The 23251-nt window shown below is 35.7% G+C and overlaps 1 protein-coding gene across 1 annotated transcript; it reads left to right on the forward strand.

Moving 5' to 3' along the window:
- The first annotated feature begins 156 nt into the window (after positions 1-156).
- LOC106876255 (sodium channel and clathrin linker 1) lies at positions 157-21360 on the forward strand. The gene is made up of 23 exons (XM_014924782.3): positions 157-322; positions 2699-2754; positions 3633-3673; positions 4737-4800; positions 6027-6091; positions 6942-7068; positions 8128-8199; positions 8819-8869; positions 9749-9819; positions 11115-11205; positions 11776-11867; positions 12329-12415; positions 12973-13063; positions 14219-14317; positions 14568-14639; positions 14896-14970; positions 15676-15824; positions 16633-16825; positions 17387-17523; positions 17970-18108; positions 19376-19471; positions 19879-19970; positions 21192-21360. The coding sequence occupies exons 1-23, from the start codon at positions 286-288 to the stop codon at positions 21268-21270; spliced, it is 2076 nt and encodes a 691-aa protein (XP_014780268.1). The 5' UTR covers positions 157-285; the 3' UTR covers positions 21271-21360.
- Positions 21361-23251: the final 1891 nt, after the last annotated feature.

The raw sequence follows: 23251 nt of genomic DNA on the forward strand, positions 1-23251 counted from the left end.
ATTTAAAAAATGATATGGCTACATATATTTGAAGAAATGCATAAGTTTAAAATTTGAAGTTTTTTTGTAAATGTTAATTATTATTTTGGTTATTAGTTTTCAAATTTTATCGTTGCGGTCCCGACGAAAATAAGCAATGAAATCCTTTGTTGTTATTTGCTCCGTAACATGGCAACGTACTTAAGGCACTAAAAACTTTAAAAAAACATTACCAAAACAACTTTTGTAAACCGTGGAAGATCACTGGAAGTTTATTTATAAGATATTTCCAGTTCTTGCAAAAGAATGGAGAATACAAATAATAATTTTCTGAAAGATCAAGGTTTGTCTATAAAGCTGAAATTAAATGAAATCCGATCCAGTCTCCCTAATGTCAAAAGATGGGACCCCTCCCCTTTTATACAACCGTATTTTACCTTAATCTTGTTAAAAAGCGGGTTGGGAATACGAAAAGAAAAAAAAATATGGGCCCTAATATACGTGGTGCCTATTTTAAAGACATTAGGGTGTTTCTTTGCCGAGAAAGGTTTAGTTTGTAGCATTAGGTCAAACGTCTCTATAGAAGCTCGGATGTTACTGCTAATAATAATGTGTTGTCAAGTAAATACGACTATTTTTCCCTCCTCTACACGAAAGGCATATCGTGCTTAACTCTTCTTTCGTTTTTCTCTGTCATATTTTGAAAGATAAACAGCATGCAGTATTTGTTATTTGAATTAATCATATTAAAAGAAACGATTCATTTTTTTGCTTCTTCTTTCTTCTGTATTTCTCCCCACCCCCGGGACCATCGCCTTAACAAAACTACGATTTCTAATAAATTTTTCAATAATCCGAAGATCAACCAGTTTTAAGTGCAGGAATGTTGATTGATTGATACTTGTTGCATGTTACATTTCCGCACACTATCGTATTATTATTACCGTTACACACACACACATTCCTTGCGATGTTCGAAAAAAAAAATGTTTGCTTCGTTTCATGTCAGCCCTGGCCCAGCAGAACCATAATGAAAGGCACTGTAATATCAAGGATTACGTTACCCAATACGTCCTTCTTAACTGAAGACGGTGGGGTGTGATTTGGTGAAGATTTGGCTGCTACTTTTAGCTGCCCGATCGACTTCATGGAGTCTCCCTTATCTCATTCAACGTTCAATAATACATCGCTGTTAATATTATTACAGTAATACCCCTGTCATGTAAATCGTTTTGATACAAATAAGTGATGGATGCAGAGCCTTAGAGATTTGTATAAACGGAGACCCTTAATCCCTTAAATATAATGATAATAAATGCAGGCAGCATCAAAGATTTTAAAGTCAATGGACAGGATCTCTGTGGGATAAACATAACTAAGCTAAGGTTTTAGTGTGTGTGTGTGTAATATTAAAGTTTTTATTTTAGTGTGTTGGCCCTTTTATGGCATATTTTGAATGTTGGTTCGCATTGTTAGGGTTAGGGTTTAATTCATTATTTTATTATTTCAACATTGACTTATGTGATTTAGTTGAGAGCTCTTGTTTATTTCTGGTCGCCGTGTCCAAAGAACATGACCCTTTTTAGATCAACTGGGAAGATGACCGGTGAATTATTCTCTTTTCTGCTTATCTAGGGAGATTTTATTTAAACAAGGTATATAACGTTTGAACACGCCGATTTGGATTTGTTAACTGTATTTCGTCAACCCGTAGGAATTTATTCGTTGCAGTTAACAGAGAGGTTACATGAGGTAGAGGTACCATAGTTAATGTTTAGAGAACCACAATAAAATAAGGGGCTACAGAAAGATTCCGTCAAAGATGAGTTAACAAAAGTATGAAGATATGGAGGTGTGTGTGTGTGGGGGGGGGGAGACGTGCGAATGTGGGGAATGAGAATAGTGTACCCCATTAGTCAATTAAAAAGTTGGGTTCAAAATTCCACAAGGATACCTGATGAAGGCTGGAGAGTACATTAGCTGAAACGTGGTAGCAACAAACAAGATGAGGACACCTATCTGTCCATTGTAATTAATGTAAAATAATATGTGTATGTGTGTGTGTGTGTGTGTGCATGTGTAGCTGTGCCATCATCATCATCATTCTTTTTCCATGTTTGCATGGTTTGGACAAGTCTGACAAGAACTGTCAAGTCAGAGGGGCTGTTCCCAGCTTATTGTCTGCTTTGGCATGGTTTCCATGATTGGATGCTCTTCTTAATGCCAACCACTTTACAGAGTGTACTAGGGGCTTTTTATATGGCACCAACACTTGGGATGTCACCAAATAACTTGCAAGACAAGACCCTTTGACTGGGAGGGTGAGTAGTATTGAGGTGGGGGGGGGCTTTGTGCTAGTTGATGAAAGGGTTAAAAAGTATAATAGAGGGACAGAGATAGGTGCCTTGCTGTAGAGGAGATACAAGGATATCCCAGTTGGACAAGAAAGGAGGAGGAAAAGTGAGAGATAGTGAGTAAGCTAAAGAGAAAGAAAGAGAGAGAGAGTGAGATGGTAGTAGTGATGTGTTGGAACATACCTTCAAGGTATAGTGACGGGTGAAGGTAGTTGGACTGGATGAGTGGGCTGGAAGAAAAAAAGGATGAAGTTTCATAAGAGTATGAGGAGAGATGGTTAGAGATGGGATATTAAAATAAAATCTGTTGAAAATACTTCATAACCGATTGAACTATTAATTCATGCAATTCTATATCTTTTCAGTTCAAAGACTGAACAACCACCTCTTGTGGTATCAAGCAAAATATGGTTACTGTCAGGTTGGTAAGCTTTTTATTCTTTTATTCTTTTACTTGTTTCAGTCATTTGATTGCAGCCATACTGGAGCACAGCCTTAAAGAGGTTTTTAGTCAAAGAATTCGATCCCAGGACTTATTCTTTGTAAGCCCGGTACTTATTTTATTGGTCTCTTGCCAAACTGCTAAGTTACAGGAATGTAAACACACCAACATTGGTTGTGAAGCGATGGTGGGGTCACAGTCACAGAAACAAAGACACACACATAAATATATATATAGGACAGGCTTCTTTCAGTTTCCATCTACCAAATCAAGTCACAAAACTTTGGTCAGCCCAAGGCTATAATAGAACACACTTTCCCAAGGTGCCACAAATGGAACTGAACCTGCAGCCATGTGGTTGGGAAGCAAGCTTCTTACCACACAGCCATGCCTGCACCTTTATTTTTTATTTGCTCATCACATTATTGTTAGTCATTTTAGTTGCGGATATATTACTAATCTGAACAGACTAGATAAATGCTCCTATTGATTTTTATAATAATTTTGGTTATGGAGGCATTTTGTGAAATAACTGATTTTTTTTTTCATTTACTGATATATCAAGGTTCATTTGTTTTACATCCCCATTTTTCTATGCTAGCATGGGTTAGATGAATATATTATTGTGGCATTGTTTTACAATGCCTCAATAGCGTGCTCTTTCTGTTGCTAAATCTTAAGTGCTTATCAAGAAAAATATCTCTTAATTTATATGTCTTTTGTTTACAGAAGTAACAACAATAATGAGCTGTATTATTTCAGAGAATGCAAATATAAACCATGTGGTTGGTAAGAAAGCTACTTACCACACAGCTACTCTTGCGCTTTGTTTAAAGAATTTTTTTTTTTTTTTGCAGTTACCTGATAACCAATTTTCTCCTTGGCTTACAGAAGAAAGGTAAAAAATATATATTTCCACAATTTACCATGTTTCTGTTTAAATCTGTTAGACTGTGATTTCCAATCAAAAATCAGTCACCTCATTCTCTGTGTTTTGAAGCATATTGGTTTCATATCGGACTGTAACATCACAAATGTTGTTGTTGTTCAACCTCATGTCATGATTGATGGGTTCATATACAAAGATGTTCCAGCTTTGATCATCTCATCATTCCGAGATTCTAGGAGTACATTATCCAGGGCAGCCTAGGATGTGTTCTGAGGGTGATTTAGCTGTTATTTCTAGGAAGCTGAGCAGCAATGTGGAGCAGAATGTTTTTTTTTGTACTGGGGCGGTTACTCATTTTAATACCAGAGGTACCTTGTAAAAGTGGTTGTTGAACCTAGCTGAGACAATATAGGGTTCAGGAGACTCTTTAGTCTTGCTGAGGGTGTGGTAACTTCTCTAGTACTGGTGCCACAGATAAAGATACATCCAGTACACTCTATAAAATAGTTGGTGTTAAGAAGGGCTACAAACCAGAAAATTGCTATTTTTAAATCTCACATCTGTGCTGATAAAGGGAAATAACCCAGAAATCGCGATACACTGATATTGTTTTGAGCTGAGTGGGGGTGCTAGATTCCCTTGTTCAAAAATGTAAGGACACAGATCGTGTCGTGTAGCTAGCTGGAGACGACGTCTCCTGGGGCTAAATTACAGCAACATTAGTCCTAAACCAGGACTGCCATGTTATGTTGGCAATCTTTATTACAAACCATGCTAAAATTATGAGATTTGCAAGTGAGATGTGATCCTCTGATTCATTTAGGAGGGCAGTAACTCCAAATAAGCACTGATCCAGAGTGTGATGACCTGTCCAACTCATGCCTGCCAGCCTTCAGTCCATATATATGCCATAAAATAAAATGATTGGAGGAAGCTGTTTGGACATAATTACTCTTGATCTTCAGCTGACATGAACATCACATAATCTCACCTTTTCTGTATCTCTCTCTTCTTTATAAATCTTGAGTTTTGCGTGCTTATGTAAGAATTTCTTCTTTTCTTTTCTGTTCAGGATATTGACTCCATTGCTTACTGAATATGATTATGTCAACCAGACATTAGAAGAGCAGCTGAAGGTAAGTGTTTTCTTGTTGTTGTCGTTGTTGTTGTGTCATTGGCATGGATTTGTCATGTCTGTGTTTGTTCCACACCACTGCTTAACGACCAGTGTTGGTGCATTTGTGTCCCCATAACTTAGCAGTTTGGCAAAAGTGACCAATAGGCATAGGAGTGTCTGTGTGGTAAGTAGCTTCCTTACTAACCACATGGTTCCGGGTTCAGTCCCACTGCATGGCATCTTGGGCAAGTGTCTTCTACTATAGCCTCGGGCCGACCAAAGCCTTGTAAATGGATTTGGTAGACGGAAACTGAAAGAAGCCCGTCGTATATATGTATATATATATATATATATATATATATATATATATATATATATATATATATACATATATATATATATATATATATGTATTTGTGTGTATATGTTTGTGTGTCTGTGTTTGTCCCCTCAACATCGCTTGACAACCGATGCTGGTGTGTTTACGTCCCGATAGAATAAGTACTAGGCTTACAAAGAATAAGTCCTCGGGTTGATTTGTTCGACTAAAGGCGGTGCTCCAGCATGGCCACAGTCAAATGACTGAAACAAGTAAAAGAGTAAAAGAGTACATTAGACAAAGTGACTGAAGGTTTTAAATCCTAGACTCAAATGCTCTTTTTGAGTAACGATGGACTACACCAGAAGTTCTCAGCATGGGTGTTACCACCCCCAAGGCAGCACTGGGCATGTTGAAAGTGGGCAGTGAGTTAACACAGCATACCAAATTATACCTATTGTAGTAATTATATTATACATGACACATGATTGTGGTGTTGCAATCGCTGACTAAGCAATGAAATAAATTTCTTTTGACTAACATTGAGCCTGATATAGAAAATTTAGCCAGATCTCATCAGGTAGAGGGAAGTCGTTAACTCGCAATGTATAAAGTAAATTTACAGCTCTTGTCTTTATAAAGTTTTTATCATTTCACTGTTAAAAGCTTATACAATCCATTTTTAGAGTAAAATTTTAAATTACCACCCATGTTAAGTTTGTTTAGTCATGATACCTCACTTGCCACCTAGGTAGGTGCTAGGCATAAGAACTACTTAAAAGGGGCTGCTGTAAAAAAAAATAATAAAATTGGTTAAGAACCATTGGGCTACACTAAAGTTGCTTTATCCTTGGTGCAATATGAATTATACAGCTGTTATTTTTTCTTAAATTATTTCTTGCTATTTTATTTTCCTTCATTTTCAGCATTCCTCTGAAGAGTTTAAATCACTAAAAGAGGACCTACAAAAAGTTTTAAAAGAAAATGATGAGTAAGTTATATTATGAAGTTATTAATTGCAATAATAAAACAATGCTGTGATGTAAGAATATGGTCTGATTTGATGAAAATAAGTCAATGAAATTCTGGTTTAAGTACCCCATTATAACCCCTCATAACTTTTTCATTTTTTGGAATTTTCAGAAAATTTTTCGTGAATTCCTGTTCTATACATGGGAATTCACATGGTTATGAAAAAAAATGTGTGATTTAAGAGCAATTTAGCTGCTATTTTTAGCACATCTCATGACCACCTGATACCTTCCTTATTTCGTTCGTGGAACTTGAATTTATGAAATAAGTATGAGGGGGATAGTCAATTACATCGACCCCAGTACTTGACTGGTATTTAATTTATCGACCCTGAAAAGATGAAAGGCCAAGTTGACCTCAGCGGAATTTGAACACAGAACATAGCAACGGGTGAAATGCCGCTAAGCATTTCCTCCAGTGTACTAACGATTCTGTCAGCTTGCCTTATAATAATAATAATAATAATGATTATAATCCTTTCAGCTGTAGGTACAAGACCTGCAATTTTGTAGGGAGGGGCTTGTCAATTATGTTGAACCTAGAGCTCAACTGGTGCTTATTTTATCAACTCTAAAAAGCTGACAACCAAAGGTGACCAAGGTAAAATTTGAACCCAGAACATAAAGCCAGAAGGCTGCCTTATCTTTGTGAAATATATGACGTACATGTTATTTGAATGAAACTTAAAAAGAAAAAAAAAAGAAAAGCAAGTAGAGTCTCTTGTTATTTTTTTTTTTTTTTTAACTTTAATCATGTAATATCTTTGCAATAATTTACGATTATTGATTTTTGATTTGGTCATTTTAAAGTTTGAGGAAACGTTTAAAAGAAACTTTAGAATTGGAAGCTGATGCTTTACCTGAAATCATCAAAGAAACAGACTCTGATCAGAAAACAGTTGAGAATTTTAGGAAACAGATAGCCTTGCTTACAAAGGTAAATGGAGGTTCTTCTCTTTTTTTTCGTTTTTGTCATTGTTGTTTGTGTATGTATGTATGTGTGTGTGTGTGTGTTTTAATTATAAATTATTTTCAGACAGGCTTGAAGCAGACTTTGGTAGAGAGAGTATGACATTGATAAAGTTGCAAATGGCATAAACAGACTTTGATAAACTTAGCTGATTGATTGTTTGATTGAATGATTTATCAAACAATCGATTAATTAATTGGTTAAATAATTAATCTGTTGACAAACAAATAATAAAAAAAGTGAATTAGAACCAGTGTGTGTGTTTATTATTGGCATAATGACCCTCCCAAGATGCAAAATTATTCACGATAAAGCTAGCAAAAAGTATGCAATATAAATCCGGAATGGATTTTATTTTATTATGTGTGGCACTTTTGGCAGGGGTCTTCTACTGTAGTCTTAGACTGATCTATGATTTGTGAGTGGAAGTGGTTGATGGGGACTGAGAAGAAGTCCATCATGTGTGTGTGTGTACATGCATATGTAGGAATGTCAAATTTGTGTGCTCTCATTAACACTGCCTCAGTGAAAAATAGTGTTTTAGTTTAGATTGTCCACTAAGCAAAAGACCAACAATAGGGCTGGGCCAATCAAAGCCTTGTGAATGAATTTGGTAGACAGAAATGCAAAGGAGACCACTGCATGTATATATATGTGCGTGTGTGTATGTGTGGGTATGCATGTATATGTGGGTGTGTGCATGGAGATATGTGTACCTGTATTGCTTCTTTTGACACTGCATGATAGATGTAAATGCATATCACTCTCATACAGGTGTTGTTAGTTTCCAATCTTCCTTGAAAGACATGTCTACCCATGAAGAAATATTTCCTTGCTTGGAAACAGATAAGGGTTGACAACAGGAAGTGCATCCAGCCATAGAAAATATGCCTTGACATTATTCATCTGATCTATGCAAGCATGGAAAATTTGACATTAGCAATTGATGACGACGATGATGATGGTGATAATAATGATGCAGTCAGAGTGCTTTCACATCTTGTTTTTGTTGTTGTTGTTTTTCAGGAAAAAGAAACTGTGACAGAAATGTACCAAGAAGCTATGTCTCAAGTGAAGCAGTTAACATCAGATTTACAGGTTGAAATTTTTTGTATTGATTTGTTTAACAAATCAATATATTAAGTCTTTTATTGATTTAGAAAATATATTTTATATATTAACTTTCACAAAAGATTAATATAATATCTATGTAGCATTTTTATACTGAAATGGAAATCATTTAAGTTTAATATTTTAGTGCTTGTAGTTTTAGTCTGAGTTGGTGCTGTCTACTTTGATCTTGGAGATAGCACATTGAATATTTATAGTAACATTATCCATCACCCAACATGAATGACAAATACATGGGCCATTTTTACAGAGAAAATCATACATACATGCACTCACAAGAAACCCACATGAATGCACATATACCACTGGTAACAGCTTGCTAAATCTTACTCTTCATATTCCAATCCTGTACCTTAAACATCATCATGTGACCAAAGTTGACTAATGAAAACATGGATCAGATGGTGTAATCCTAATATCACATCATATAATATTATACATATATATATACATACATACATACACACATACTTACACACACACACACATATATAAGCAAATCATCATTGTATGTTTTATATATTTTCATGTATTTTCACTTCATTATAAAATTGTAAAATTTATCTAAATCCCATTTCTTCTGTAGAATTTGAAAAGCAACCAGCCATGGGATGATCTTGAGAAGCAGACCAACCGGGTACGTTACATAAACATCATATCTGAAGTTTGACTTACCACAACTTATTTTTCCCCTCCCACCTTTCCTGAAAGCCAATTTTCATGTTTACTCAAGCAGTCAGCTGAAAGGCTGTTTGCTCAGGCCAAAACACACAACTCTCAAATTACTCATTCCATTTAGAAGAATGTAAGCTCTGCAAAGCAGGAATGACTCATGACTGTAATTAATGGTTGTACTATCAAACTGATGTGTTCTTTGTTGATTCACAGTTCTGACCTCATCTCCTCCTCTGTGTTTGGAGAAACAATGGAGAGAAGCTATTATAGTGTTTAACCCTAGTCCACAGTCACACAGTAATTTTGAGCTATCTTTCCAATAGAATTCAGGTTCCTCACACTGTCTTTGACGGCTGTTTGCAACAACCCTTACCATTTCACATAAAGTCCATCAAGCACTGGCGTCCCACCAGAAGATGAATATATTACACAACTACAACTCTGTGTTTGTTTAACAGCTCTTTGTGGAAAGAATGGGTGTGGGTTTATATACAATGCTGCATTATAGTGGAGAGCATTATTTATAATGAAGTGAACGTTACTATTAAGCCCAGGTCAGTCCCAGTCATTTCCAGTGTTGACAGTACTGCCTTTTTCACAGACATATTCTTGCAGGTGTCATTAAAAAAAAGCTCTATGTCAGTCACCAAAAAATTTTGGATTCAGTTCAGTAAACTATATTCCCATATATGCCTTATGTAAATTGGCTTTGTGTCTCTTCAAAAGAAATCAGTTCATTTTATAACATTGATTGATTGATTGATTGACTAATTGATTAAGTGATCAAACAATTGGTTGATTGAGAGAATGATTGATTGTTGTTATATATTCATCTTCACAGATGAAGAACCAATATTATACGTCAGTACAATCAATCGTTGCTGAAGTGGAACCTTTACAGAAAAATCTCAGGTAGTTGTGTTACTTAATTTTTGTTTTCATTATATTTGTGGCTTTTGTGAATGATAGATGAATGGTGACTCCTTGATGTGTTCCTCCCCTTTTGCAGACATCTATTGTTTTTCGTCCTATCAAATTGTTCATTCACCCTTCACATATAACAAAACCCCTGGAGTGGCATTTCCAGTTTAGTTGCTGACAACCTGGCTATGAAACAGATATAATTGCTATACATGATTACTATTAGCAAATCATTTTTGATCTGACCTGTTTATATACTGCTGATAAAAGTGGTAATATTAGTCAAATTTCAAAATGCTCACTTAACAAACAAGTTTATAACATATTTTATCTATCTTAATTCTGTCTTCTCTCTTCATTCTACATTTCATCGAAATTGAACCAAATTTGATGACTGACACCCCTCTCAGTGGAGCGCTAATAGCACCGTCCGAGCGTGATCATTGCCAGAGCAGCTGTTTGGCTTCCATGCCAGTGGCACGTAAATAGCACCATTTGAACATGATCGTTACCAGCGTCACCTTACTGGCACTTGTGCCGGTGGCATGTGAAATAAACATTCGAGCGAGGTCGTTGCCAGTGCCGCTGGACTGGCTCCTGTGCAGGTGGTACGTAAAAAACACCGCTTGAGCGTGACCGTTGCCAGTACCGCCTGACTGGCCCTCGTGCCAATGGCACGTAAAAGCACCCACTACACTTTCAGAGTGGTTGGCATTAGGAAGGGCATCCAGCTGTAGAAACTCTGCCAGATCAGAGTGGAGCCTGGTGTAGCCATCTGGCTCACCAGTCCTCAGTCAAATCGTCCAACCCATGCTAGCATGGAAAGCGGATGTTAAACGGTGATGGTGATGATGATGATTATTATAATTATTATTATTATTATTAAGGCAGAAAGCTGGGAGAATCATTAGCACACCAGGTAAAATGCTTTGTGGCATTGTGTCTGTCTTTACATTCTGAGTTCAAATTCCACTGAGGTTGACTTTATCTTTTATTCTGTTGAGATTGATCTAAGAAGTACCAGTAAAATACTGGAATTGATGCAATCGACTTACTCTCTCCCCTGAAATTGCTGGCCTTGTGCCAAAATTTGAAACCAATATGTTTTGGCAGATTCGAACTTGAATATTTGACTGCTAGTTTTTTTCATCAACGCAGAATACTTTAAGGTTATTATTTGGATTCACGCTGTTTTATATGTATCGCATAAATTATTCTAATTTACTTCTTACATAATGCCTTATTTGGTGACAAAAAAAAAAAAAAGGGTTTATTTTTCACTTCAGGGAAAAAGAGAAGGAAGTAATAAACTTGAAAGTCAATAATGAAACTTTGCAGGCCGCCGTTGAAGAACTCAAGCGAAAACTCAAATGGAAGGTAAATGAAGACTATATTTTACATCTTCAAGACTCGTAGTCTTGACTCGTAGTTCAAATCATCTTCAAGACTTAGTTTTCCACAGTCTTTCTGTGCTGTTTCTTTATAATTATGTCTCAGTTTTTTTATGTAATTTTCAGATGTATTTTTTAATCTTACTCCGAGTCTATGGGAGTTTCTTATACATGGATGGATAGAATTATAATCCCTTACAAAGCCTTTTTTCCAAATTTTAAGCCCCCAAAATTAGGGGGGCTCCTTATACATGTTAAAATATGGTAAGTGGAGTGGAGTCGAGTCAAGTTGAGTCAAGTATTGAAGAATGTGAAAGTATGATTGAGGAACAGGAACTGGTTTTTTGGCAAAGTGGTGAATACATGGCTTTCTGAGTTGGAAAGAGAGAGAAATGGTGATAGCGTACCCTGAAGGCACACAGTGTATATGTGAGTGATAATAAGGGTAGAGGAACAGAAAGGTGGATGGATGGGTGGGTGAAGAAAAAATAATTCTCTTTTTTTCAATCAGTGTTGAACTGTTGTCATCCCTGTCTTCTCTTTTCATTTTCCGTAGGAACAAGAATTGGTTGAACTGGCCCAGAAAGACTGTAATTCTGGTGAAGTGGTCACCAATATGAAAAGGCATGCATCAAGTTTGGAAAATGAGTAAGTTTGATCTTATTTTCCCATTCTTTAATGAAAATAGATTTATGTTGATGATGATGATGATGATGATAACAATGATGATGATGATGACAACAACGATGATGATGATGATGATGATGATGATGATGTTGATGACAACAATGATGATGATGATGACAGTAGTGGTGGCGGCAGCTATGATGAAGATGATGCTGGTGATAATGACAGTTGTAGTGTTTGGTGGTGGTGATGATGATGATGACTATGGTGGTGGCAGCTATGATGAGAATAATGTTGCTCATAATGACAGTGGTAGTAGTGGTGGTGGTGGTGGTGGTAATGCTGCCACTGATAATAATCATGGTGATGATAGAATAATGATGATGAGGATGTTGCTGATGATGATGATGATGGTGGTGGTGGTGGTGGTGGTGGTGATGGTGATAATGATAATGGCAATATATTTGTTGTTATATTTCCAGTTTAAAATCCAAAGCTGAAGAACTTCAGCAACTGAACGAGAAAAATTCTGAACTTGAAAAGTGGATTATTTTACAGCAAGAGAAAAAGTAACTTACCAAATTCCATTTTCCTTTTATATCAATATATTTTTACAATTTCATTTTACTTAGCTTTTTTTTTTACCCTGTGCACTTAAGCAAAAGCAGGGTATTGTAATCTGTGTGTTTGCAAATTTACTTGTAAATGGCTGAATGGATTTTCACCAAATTTGGCAGAAATATTCATTGGGTGAGTGGCTCAAAATGATGAACATTTGGTTTGATTATCCTTAAAAAAAATTTTTTTTTCATTTATTACTATATTCTTCTGTACACAATCATAGAAACTTGGATATATATACATCGAACCCATGCAAGCATGAGAAAGTAGGGACATTAATACGATGATTTGTCTGTGTGTCTATCCGTCTGTCCGTCCGTCCATCCATCCATTTATCTATCTATCAACTAATCAATCAATCAATCAATGAGTCATTATAGATAAAGAAAAAGATAAACAGATAATAAGCATTGTCTAAGTTTTTTCTTTTTCTTTGAACATATACAAGAACCTTGAACTATGACAGCTTATTGACTGAATCCTAATTTTCCATTGATGTTTATAGTACCACGCTGGAGAAACAAATGCAGGATATGATGGAAGACAGGAAAAATGCTCAGCAGATTGTGGAAAATGCGATTCTAGATAAAGATTTGGTAAAAAATACCTTTAGATATCTTTCAAAATTGATTGAGTATGTCTCCACACATGCACGTGTGTGTGTGTGGGGGGGGGGGGTGCAGTGATGTTACTTAATATTGAGACAAATATACAATTAGGATTAAGTTTGTTTTATGTATATTTGATCATTTGTTTGACTAATCCATACAAGGCAGTACCCCAGCATGGCTGTATTCCAATGACTAAAACAAGTAAACAGTAAAGTATATATATATATATATATATATTGTTGTACTTGGGGATGGTCATATTGCCAGTTTAGCCAATAAAAACACACGCACTGTATATTTGGTGTTAATTTTTTTTTTTTTTTTTTCAGCTTTATATTACATTAATCTTAATCTTAATCTTATTTCGGCCAGAGTTCTTTCGTCACACTTCTGTGACCTCATCAGTGGTCCTTTGTTTCCTTCTTTCTTATGTGTGTCTCACCTTGCTATATATATATATATATATAAGGCGCATGGCTCAATGGTTAGAGTGTCAGGCTCATAATCATGAGGTAGTGAGTTTGATTTCTGGACCAAGCTGTGTGTTGTGTTCTTGAGCAAGACACTTTATTTCACATTGCTCCAGTTCACTCAGCTGTAGAAATGAGTTGTGACATCACTGGTGCCAAGCTGTGTCAGCTTTTGTCTTTTCCCTTGGATAATATCAGTGGTTTGGAGAGGGGAGGTTGGTATGCATGGGAAACTGCTGGTCTTCCATAAACAACCTTGCCTGGACTTGTGCCCCAAAGGGGAACTTTCTAGGTGCAATCCCATGGTCATACATGACTGAAGTGGGCTCTCTGAAATATATATATATATCTATATATCAGCCATGTGTGTATATAAACAAACTTACATTTGTTTTTTTGAAGCACTTAATGTGTATCGTACAATACAGACGAAAAGATGATATTTTTGAACATAGTATCACCATTGAAACAACATATATATATATGTATATATATGCATACATACACTTGTGTGTGTGTGTGTTTGCACCCCCGCCTTCTTGACATTGTGTGATAGTTACAAGATTTTGTAAATATTTCTTTGTGACTAATCTTCTTTTGTCGTTAAATCCTTACATCTTCACTTCTGATTTGTCTCTGTTTGCTAAATATTCCTATTTCTTTACCGAAGGCCAAAGAAGTTTCCGCTCAAAGACAAGAACAAATTAACCATTTACAGAAAGTCGTTGATGACTTGATGGACGATGTTGGCAAAGCAACCAGAAAAGAGGTAAAAAAAAAACAAACAAACAAACAAAAATAACAACAACAACAGCAAAAATTCTTAACAAATTTTTAAAAAAAATTTATATATATTTCTTTGAATTTCATTATTTCTATGTTTCTTTTGTTACTTATTGTTTTTTTTTCTTTTTATTTCCATGAAAATTTTAGTTGTTGTTGTTGATGTGCTGGTTCTTTGAATTTCGGTATTATGTGATGATGAAATGTTTTCTTTCCAAACTCTCACTATATTCCAGGTAGATGATGTGAAATCTCTTCTCAATGTCAGGATTGTAAAACTGAATGAAAAAGTCCATTTCCTAGAAATGGTAAGTAGTAAATGTGTCACTGTCCGAAATTTAAATATGTCTTCATCATTGCTATAGAACTGATATAAATTCTCTATGGGTGACTCTCTCTGATATGGTTTCAATTCTTGGCTGGGCCCTTTTCAATTTTTTTCCCCTATTTTTATTTTATTATTTTACTTATTTACTTATTTTCATATTTCATATTTTGTTGTTGGTTAACTTGTTTTTTATTTATATTATATTTATTATATATTTATTTATTTTGGTTTTCTAGGAACGTTCTGAGAGGGAAGTCAATATGGAAAGATGTCTAAGAGATAAAAAAAATGTTGAGTCAGAATTGCAAAATGTAAGTTATTTGTAGCCTGATTTCTCATATATATATATATATATATATATATATATATACGGTGTGTGGGTGTGCTGCATGTATGTGTTTCACGCAAGTGTGAGTGAACATATGCATAAAGGCACACATACCTGGGTGTGCGTACGCGCATATGTATGAATGTACATACGCGATTGCTATGAGCATTTTTACTTCTTTACTTTTTACTTCCTACCCTTCGGTTTTCCCCCCTCATTTAACGGTCATTCTAATAGCTCTTTTGTCTTAATAACGGTCATTACATAGTAATTTCTCTTCGTTTAATGGTCATTTTCATAGCATATTTTGATTGCCTCAATAACTGACAAGATGCCAAAGCACGTTTCTGCCCTGACATCCGAAACTCGGAGTCTTATTATGGCAACCGAATAATTGTCACATATTATATTACAGATATATATATATCTATATATATATATTGGAAGTTAATTATATGGCTGGTCATAGAGTGACCAGTGGTTTCACATCCATAAATCACTCTAATGGATATATGCCTGTGACAATTAGAGTCCAACAAGCTGTCTATGAGGCTAAGCGCTTTATGGAAGCAAAACCATTCATCACAGAGCCGGTTTCAGCTGGTTTGGTAATGAAAAGATTACTGCTGCATATTGTTGCCATCATATGTTATCTGTTTGACATAGAATACTGTCAATCTCACACCAGGTCCGTCAAAACTTTGTAGAGGAGACCAAATCATTCAATGAAGTCAAAGAAAAGCTAACGCAGCGTTTAACAGAAGCATTAAAATCTAAAGATGCCACTGAGAGGAAGCTTGACAAATTTGAACATCAACAGGAACGTGATAAGAAAAAGTAAGACTTGTTTGTTTATTTTTGTTTATTTTCTTTTTATTTCTTCCTTTTCTTTTTAAAGTTAAAATTGTTCGAAAGGCAATCCAGTGTAGAATTAAGTAAGCTGTTTAATTTCTTCTGTCAATAAAATCCAAGCTAATGAAAGAATTCCTGTGTGAGAACTTCAAGGCAATGAGGGGAGCCTCTATGCAGTTGTTTGATTTGGTAGAAATAGCTGCCAAATTTTACCCAAATCACACCCTACCATTTTGAGAAAGGAAGGACATATTGAATAGCGTTGTCATGTATGTACTCATCATCATTGTTCTTATGTTTACTTTTCCATTCTTGCACGGGTGAGCCGGACAGACAGACACACACACATGCATGCGCGACAAATTTCTTTCAGTTTCTACCTACCAAATCCACTCACAAGGCTTTGGTCGGCCCAGGGCTATAGTAGAAGGCACTTGCCTAAAGTGCCATTCAGTGGGACTGAACCCAGAACCATGCAGTTGGGAAGCAAGCTTCTTATCACACAGCCATGCTTGCATATGTATAATGTATGCACTTGATTTCACAGTATAGCAAATAGAAGTTCCTGAGGTCGAGTTTGCATTTGGACCGTCCAAAGTTTATAAAACAAATACCAGTTTTGTACTGGGGTTATTTACATTGACTGAAACTATTTTGTATGCATCGATATAATGTGTGTGTGTGAGTGTGTGATTGATTTTGCAGTATAGTAAGTATAGGTAGGTACATGTGTGATCAACTAATTTCACTCACAGAAAGATAATTGAAATTGTGGCTTGTGTTTGTGTTTCAGTTTGAACCAGAAAATAGATCTTTTAATGAAAGAAAATGAGAAACTGAAAGAACAAGTGTCTTCACTGAACAGTGACAACAGCCGACTGTCAGAAGGTAAACTTCAGCTGATCCAAGAAATTAACGAACTGAAAGCGAATATCTTACAGGCAAACAACGAACGGGATGAGATACAGCGCAACATGCGTAAGAGGGTGAGTACAAGACTTCAAAATGTGATTTTTGATTGGAGAAGACCTGGCGAAAATGAAATTGTGTGGCATTCATGCCTTTGTCCAGGAACTTTAGTGAGAAAAGTGATTGAAATAGCTACATCTATATGGGTATGTAGACATATGGCTGTGTAGTTGATAGTTTTGTTTTACAGTTGCATAATTTTGCAGGTTCTGTCCCACTGTGTGGCATCTTGGGCAAGTACCTTGTACTGATCAATGCTTTGAAAATGAGATTAGTAGATGGAAACTGTGCAGAAGCACATCTTATGTACATGTGTATCCGTATGTGTCTTGTCAAATTACCTCTCTCTGGGACGCTGAGAAGATCTTGGTTAGGTGAAATGAAACTATTCTCTGTTACTGGGGGTAAGGGAAGTCTTTTTAAAATTCAGGGTTTTTGGAGAATTTTTTTTTAGGAGATTTCTAGCATAGAATCATGAGTCCTTCCTTGAGTCTCTATTCTTTGAACCACTAAATTACAGGCTCTGGGCTGATATATAGGCTCTAAACTGATATATAATGATTTTTATATTTTGATAGATTGCTGTTATGAAAGAAGAAATGTCTTCCAACTCACAAGATTTTGAATTGAAACTGCAGAGTTTCGAAGATGGAAATCATTACACTATGGTGGAATTAAAGAAGCTTCTCAATTCACAGAAAATAATTAGCAGAAGGTTGCTCTCTTTATTGTTCTCCTATGTTCATTCAGTATAGCTTCTCCCACATTTCAAATAATGTAATATAAAAATTAAAAAAAAAAAATTCATTTAGAGTAAAATCACCTCAAAATACAGTTGATAATTCTTTGCTTGAAATTCTGAAATAATAATAATAATAATAATAATAATAATAATAATAATAATAATAATAATAATAATAATAGCATTGAAAAATACCTTAGGAATGAGAACCCTGGTTCAAAATTTCCCCAAGACACCTGATGAAGGATGGGGAGTATATCAGCCGAAATGTTGTGTTAACAACAAATAAGATGAGGACAAATATCTGTCAAATGTAAATAATGTAAATAATGTATATAATTTCTCATCTCTTAAATATAGAACTACTTTGCTATTCTAAAATAATATTTCATTTGTTCTGTGTATTGTCCATTTGGCAGATGGAAAGAAGAATGCGGTACGATTTCAAAGAAATACGACGAGAAAATAGCACAAATTCGATCTGAGCTGAAACGTTACAAAACTCGCAACTCTGAACTGAAATCTTCGTTGCAAGAATGTCAAGTTAAGATGACAGAGGTAAGCAAGAACCAGCAGAAATGTCTTTTGATCTTTCTGGGGGGGGGGGGGGGACGTTTGTATAACACCGTTCAATAAAAGGGGACACAGAACTACAAAAGGTTAAGAAATATTGGTCTAAATGAATAAGGTTTTGGCTCTTCAGCTGAAAAGTTTTGGGTTCATATTCCATCATTGCATTGTCTTGTATCTTTTTACTTGTTTCAGTCATTAGATTGTGGCCATGCTGGGGCACCACCTTGAAGAGATTTTATTTGAATGAATTGATCTCCAGGACTTTTTCTTGTTTTAAGCCTGGTACTTATTCTGTTGGTCTCTTTCACGAAGCTGCTAAGTTATGGGGGCATAAACACACCAATACCACACACACACACACACACAGATATATATGTATGAAGGGATTCTTTCAGTTTCCATCTAACACATTCACTCACAAGGCTTTGGTGCTGGTGGCACATAAAAAGCACCATTCAAACATGGCTGATGCCAGTACCCCTTGACTGGCTCCTGTGCCGGTGACATGTAAAAAGCACTCACTACACTCTCGGAGTGGTTGGCATTAGGAAGGGCATCCAGCTGTAGAAACATTGCCAGATCAGATCGGAGCCTGGTGCAGCCACTTGCTCTCCAGACCTCAGTCAAACCGCCCAACCCATGCCAGCATGGAAAACGGACGTCAAACGATGATGATGATGTTTTCCATTCTAATTAGGTGTGGATGAGTCTGTCTCACTGCAGCTTCCCCCAGACATTGCTCCCTAAATACAACTATGCTGGCTTTGTTTGATACATTTGGTGATGATTCTTAGCTACTTTGTTATGCTTCTCTCACACCTGATAATTTTATGGCTTTTATCTTTTATCTTCTAGTTGTCTCAGTCATTAGACTGTGGCCATGTTGGGGCACCTGTTTTGAATTTTTAGTCTCTTTTGCCACTTGCTAAGTTGTGGGGATCTAAACACACAAACACCAGTTGTCAAGCAGTGGTAGTGGACAAACACAGAGACAAAGACACACATACGTTGATGTATATATATTTATATATAGATATATATAGGACAGGCTTCTTTCAGTTTCCATCTACCAAGTCCACTCACAAAGCTTTTTAGTGGTCCCAGAGCTATAATAGAAGACAGTTGTCCATGTGCCACACGGTGGGACTGAACCTGAAACGATGTGGTTGGGAAGCAAGCTTCTTACCACACAGCTACACCTATGCCTGTATACTTATTGTTTCTTTCTTTCTTACCTTCTCTCACAATTTAGAGTGGACAGGTATTGAAAGATTACACGGCCAAAATACAAAGAATGGAAAGTCATCTGAGAGAAGCTCAGAACAAAGCCATGGAATCAGAACGAAAGGTAAGTTGTGAATGTTGAGGAAAGGGTCTTTGGAATGAAGGAAATATGGGAAATACTTAGATACCTCCATCACTGTTTCAGTTGAATATGTTATCATCATCATTATCATCACCACTGCCAACACCACCCCAGTACCACTACCACTACCACCACCACCAACACGCAGCCCATCAGGGATTCGAATCGTTAGCATGCCGGGCAAAATGTTTGGTGGCATTTCGTCCATCCTTGCATTCTGAGTTCAAATTCTGCTGAGGTTGACTTTGCCTTTCGTCCTTTTGGGGGGTCGGTGAAATAAGACTGGGGGTCGATGTAATCAACTTGCCCCTCCCCCAAAATTTTAGGCCTTGTGCCTATAGTAGAAAATATTATTATTATCATTATTATTTTTTGTTATTATATTTCAGCTAACACATTTACAAATGAAACATCGAGAAATTGCAAGTGAAAACATCTTTTTACTGAACGAATCTAATAAAAACGAGAATAATTCTGTAAAGTATGACAAATGCTTCTTTTTCTTATTAAATTATTCATAATTTATTTTATGTAGGCTAGGAGATAGAGTTGTCATCACACACATTATATATGTACGTATTTTGCATTAGTTAAGGAACGGCGATGAATGAAAATTCTGTAAATATGATTATTAGTTTAAGCATATAAATATTCACTGTATATTAGCTATAAAAAATAGTCTAATATTGTGGCATATTGATGGAAAAAAATGGATAAATATGAGTGGGAATTGAGCCCACTCCTCTAATCCATTCTTTTCCATTGAGGGCTTATATGCCACCAATTTTAGTCTATTCTCTATAGCTAATATACAATGAATGCTTATACGCTTAGGCTTATAATTATATTTACAGAATATGTATGAGGATGCGTGGGTGTTGCACTCACAATTGTGATATCATGATTTCAGTTCTTAGACCAGGTGGGGTGCTGTGTTCTTGAGCAAAGCACTGCATCTCATGTTGTCCTGCAATCACTTCAACACCTGATGGATGATAGACAGCGCGCCTTTTCAGACAATGTTGATTTGATGGAGAGAATGAACTAATGTGCGGCATTGAAAATTAGCTATAAACAAATCATATATATATATATATATATATATATATATATATATATATATATATATCGCCATGCTTGACTGCTAAATCTACAGGTTTTTTTCATTCTCTCTCTGTTTATTTTCTCTTATTCCTTTCTGTTGAAGAGCATAGGCTTGAAACGTAAAAGACTTTCTCATTTTTCCAAGCGTCATACTAATACACCTGCTTGTTGTTCATACACCTGTCTTCGTCTTTTGTTTTTCTATAAATGTCAACTATATATATATCTCTCTGCGCCCTTTTAAAGCCTAGCCAGGCTCATATATATATATATGCTGAACCACTAAGTTATGGGGAAATAAACAAACCAACACCACTTGTCAAATGATGGACAAAAAAGGAAGATACATACACAAAGACACACACATATAATGGGCTACTTTCACTTTCCTTTTTGCAAATCCTCTCACAAGTTGACCTGTGAGTGGATTTGGGGCTATAGTAGAAGACATTTGCCCAGGATGCTATGCAGTGGGACTGAACCCATAGCCATATGGTTGGGATAAATTGTTTTCTTTTTTAGTTGACTTTTTCTTTTTTTTTTTTTTAGAGAATCTCTTCTATGTCTTACTCCATTTTCTTTCTTCTTTCTCTTTCAGATACAGTAACAGCCATGTATCAGTGTTAAATAACAGCGACCAACAGCCAAATGAAAACGAATCTGTATATGATGCATGACGTTTCTTATATAAACTTCATCTGTTTGTAATAATATGAGTCAAATAATGATACAAAAAAGGCATTAAAAATTATTTTGTGAAGATTTTATACATGTTTTCTGTATGTATGTATGTGAGCGTATGTATGAGACCTGCTGTAATAATACGTGAAATAATAATTGCAAAACATTAACCTTTATCACACTGCATTTTCTCTCGATTTGTCTCCCCTGCCACTGCCCTGTTACTACAGGGGAGAAAACTCATACAGTGACATGATGCGCCTCCGGTGTGCTAAAGGTTAAAATTTAAATTATTTTGTGAGGGTTTGTTTGTGTCTACCTTTGTGTAGGAGTAGAGTGGCAATGTTGGTGGTGGTGATTTGTAGGGGTGGGGGAGTCGTGTTGTTTGCATTTTGTTGTTTTGTTTGTTGCACTTGGTATTTCGTTGTAAACATCTGTGTTTCTCATCTATGGCTCCAGTTTTAATAATTTATTTCTCATTGGTATATCACAGTTGTCTCACATATATTATATATATGTATGTATATGTGTGTATGTATATAAGCATGTATGCATATATGTATGTACATAAGCATGTATGTATGTATTTATGTTTGCATGTATGTATTTATGTGTGTATGTATATTTTGCTTTATGTATGTGTATATATATATGCTTGTATGTATGTATGTGTTTGAGTGTAATTATGTGTATGTATATATGTATATGCATACATTTATACATCTACATATGTATATATGTGCACACAAATGTGAACATATGCATGTGTGCTTATGTCTGTGTTTATGCATGGTGTTTGTGTGTGTGAGCATGTGTGTGCAAGAATGTATATATATATATTTATTTATTTATGTGTTTCAGCCAAGTGGCTGCGGTCATGCTGGTGCACCACCGTGAAAAAGAATATGCGCCTTGCATATTTTTGAGAAAGTATGCAATTTGAATTCCATTGTAAATATCTTGTGGTCATCCTTGTCCTTGTAAACCTGTGTTGTCATTTATTTATTTCATTCATCTCTCTCTCTTCTCCTTTCCTTGTATCCCCCGCTCCTGACATATGTGTGTGCATATATAAATATATGTATGCTTGCGTGTGTGCGTGTATATATATATATATATATACAGGTTTGGCCAAAAGTCACCCGACAGTAAATCAAAATCCCATAAACATTGTATTTAATTCTGTATTGACTCGTAATGAAAAAAGGGCGTCGGTCAAGAAGGACTGTTTCATATTTAGAGGCTTTTATTAAACTCATTCAGTTGTTAAACATTAATAAATCTTGGAATTAAATGGTTTTGATTTACTGTCGGGTGACTTTTGGCCAACCCTGTATATATATATATATATATATATATATATATATATATATATATATATATGTGTGTGTGTGTGTGTGTGTATTTGTTTGTGAATGCTTATGTGTGTATGTACGTGTGTGTGTGCATGTGTTGTCCAACAACATTTGTAATTGTCCCATGGTACGCCTGTTGAATACCCCTCTGTTGATTTTGGTGGGGACATGATGCCTTTACGATCTATTACCCTATCCTGGGATCTCTGACAGACACAAAAATCTACAAAAATGTACAATCAAAATAAAAATTATATATATATATAAATTAAATCCAAAAACCATGTTTGTGTTATGTCTATTTATATGTGTTTGTATATATGTGGTGTGTGTGTGTTGTGTGCACTCTTATATGATATCTTTTATCTCTTTCCATCTCCCAAATTCACTCACATGGCATTGGTTAACCCAGGGCTATTATAGAAGACACTTGCAGAAGTCCTGGCATAAAACACGGAACAGGGTAGCATGAAAGAGCTAACAGGGAATACAGAACAGCTGACACAGAAGAGAAAATATACATATCTATGCAGAAGACATGAGAAAAATAATCGTATCTTCCCTACTGCAAGATGCCTATTCCTATCCCTCTTATACGTTAATCTTTCATCACCTGGCATCA

Source organism: Octopus bimaculoides, chromosome 13, assembly GCF_046866305.1.
Source record: "Octopus bimaculoides isolate indiv1 chromosome 13, ASM4686630v1, whole genome shotgun sequence".
NCBI classification, from domain to species: Eukaryota; Metazoa; Mollusca; class Cephalopoda; order Octopoda; family Octopodidae; genus Octopus; species Octopus bimaculoides.

Bases quoted from the DNA above. Each gene is read 5' to 3' on its own strand.
- LOC106876255 (XM_014924782.3), top strand. From the start codon at position 286: ATGGAGAATACAAATAATAATTTTCTGAAAGATCAAG. The intron at 19,472-19,878 runs GTAAGTTGTGAA...ATTATATTTCAG, and splicing joins CCATGGAATCAGAACGAAAG to CTAACACATTTACAAATGAA. The intron at 19,971-21,191 runs GTATGACAAATG...TTTCTCTTTCAG, and splicing joins AACGAGAATAATTCTGTAAA to ATACAGTAACAGCCATGTAT.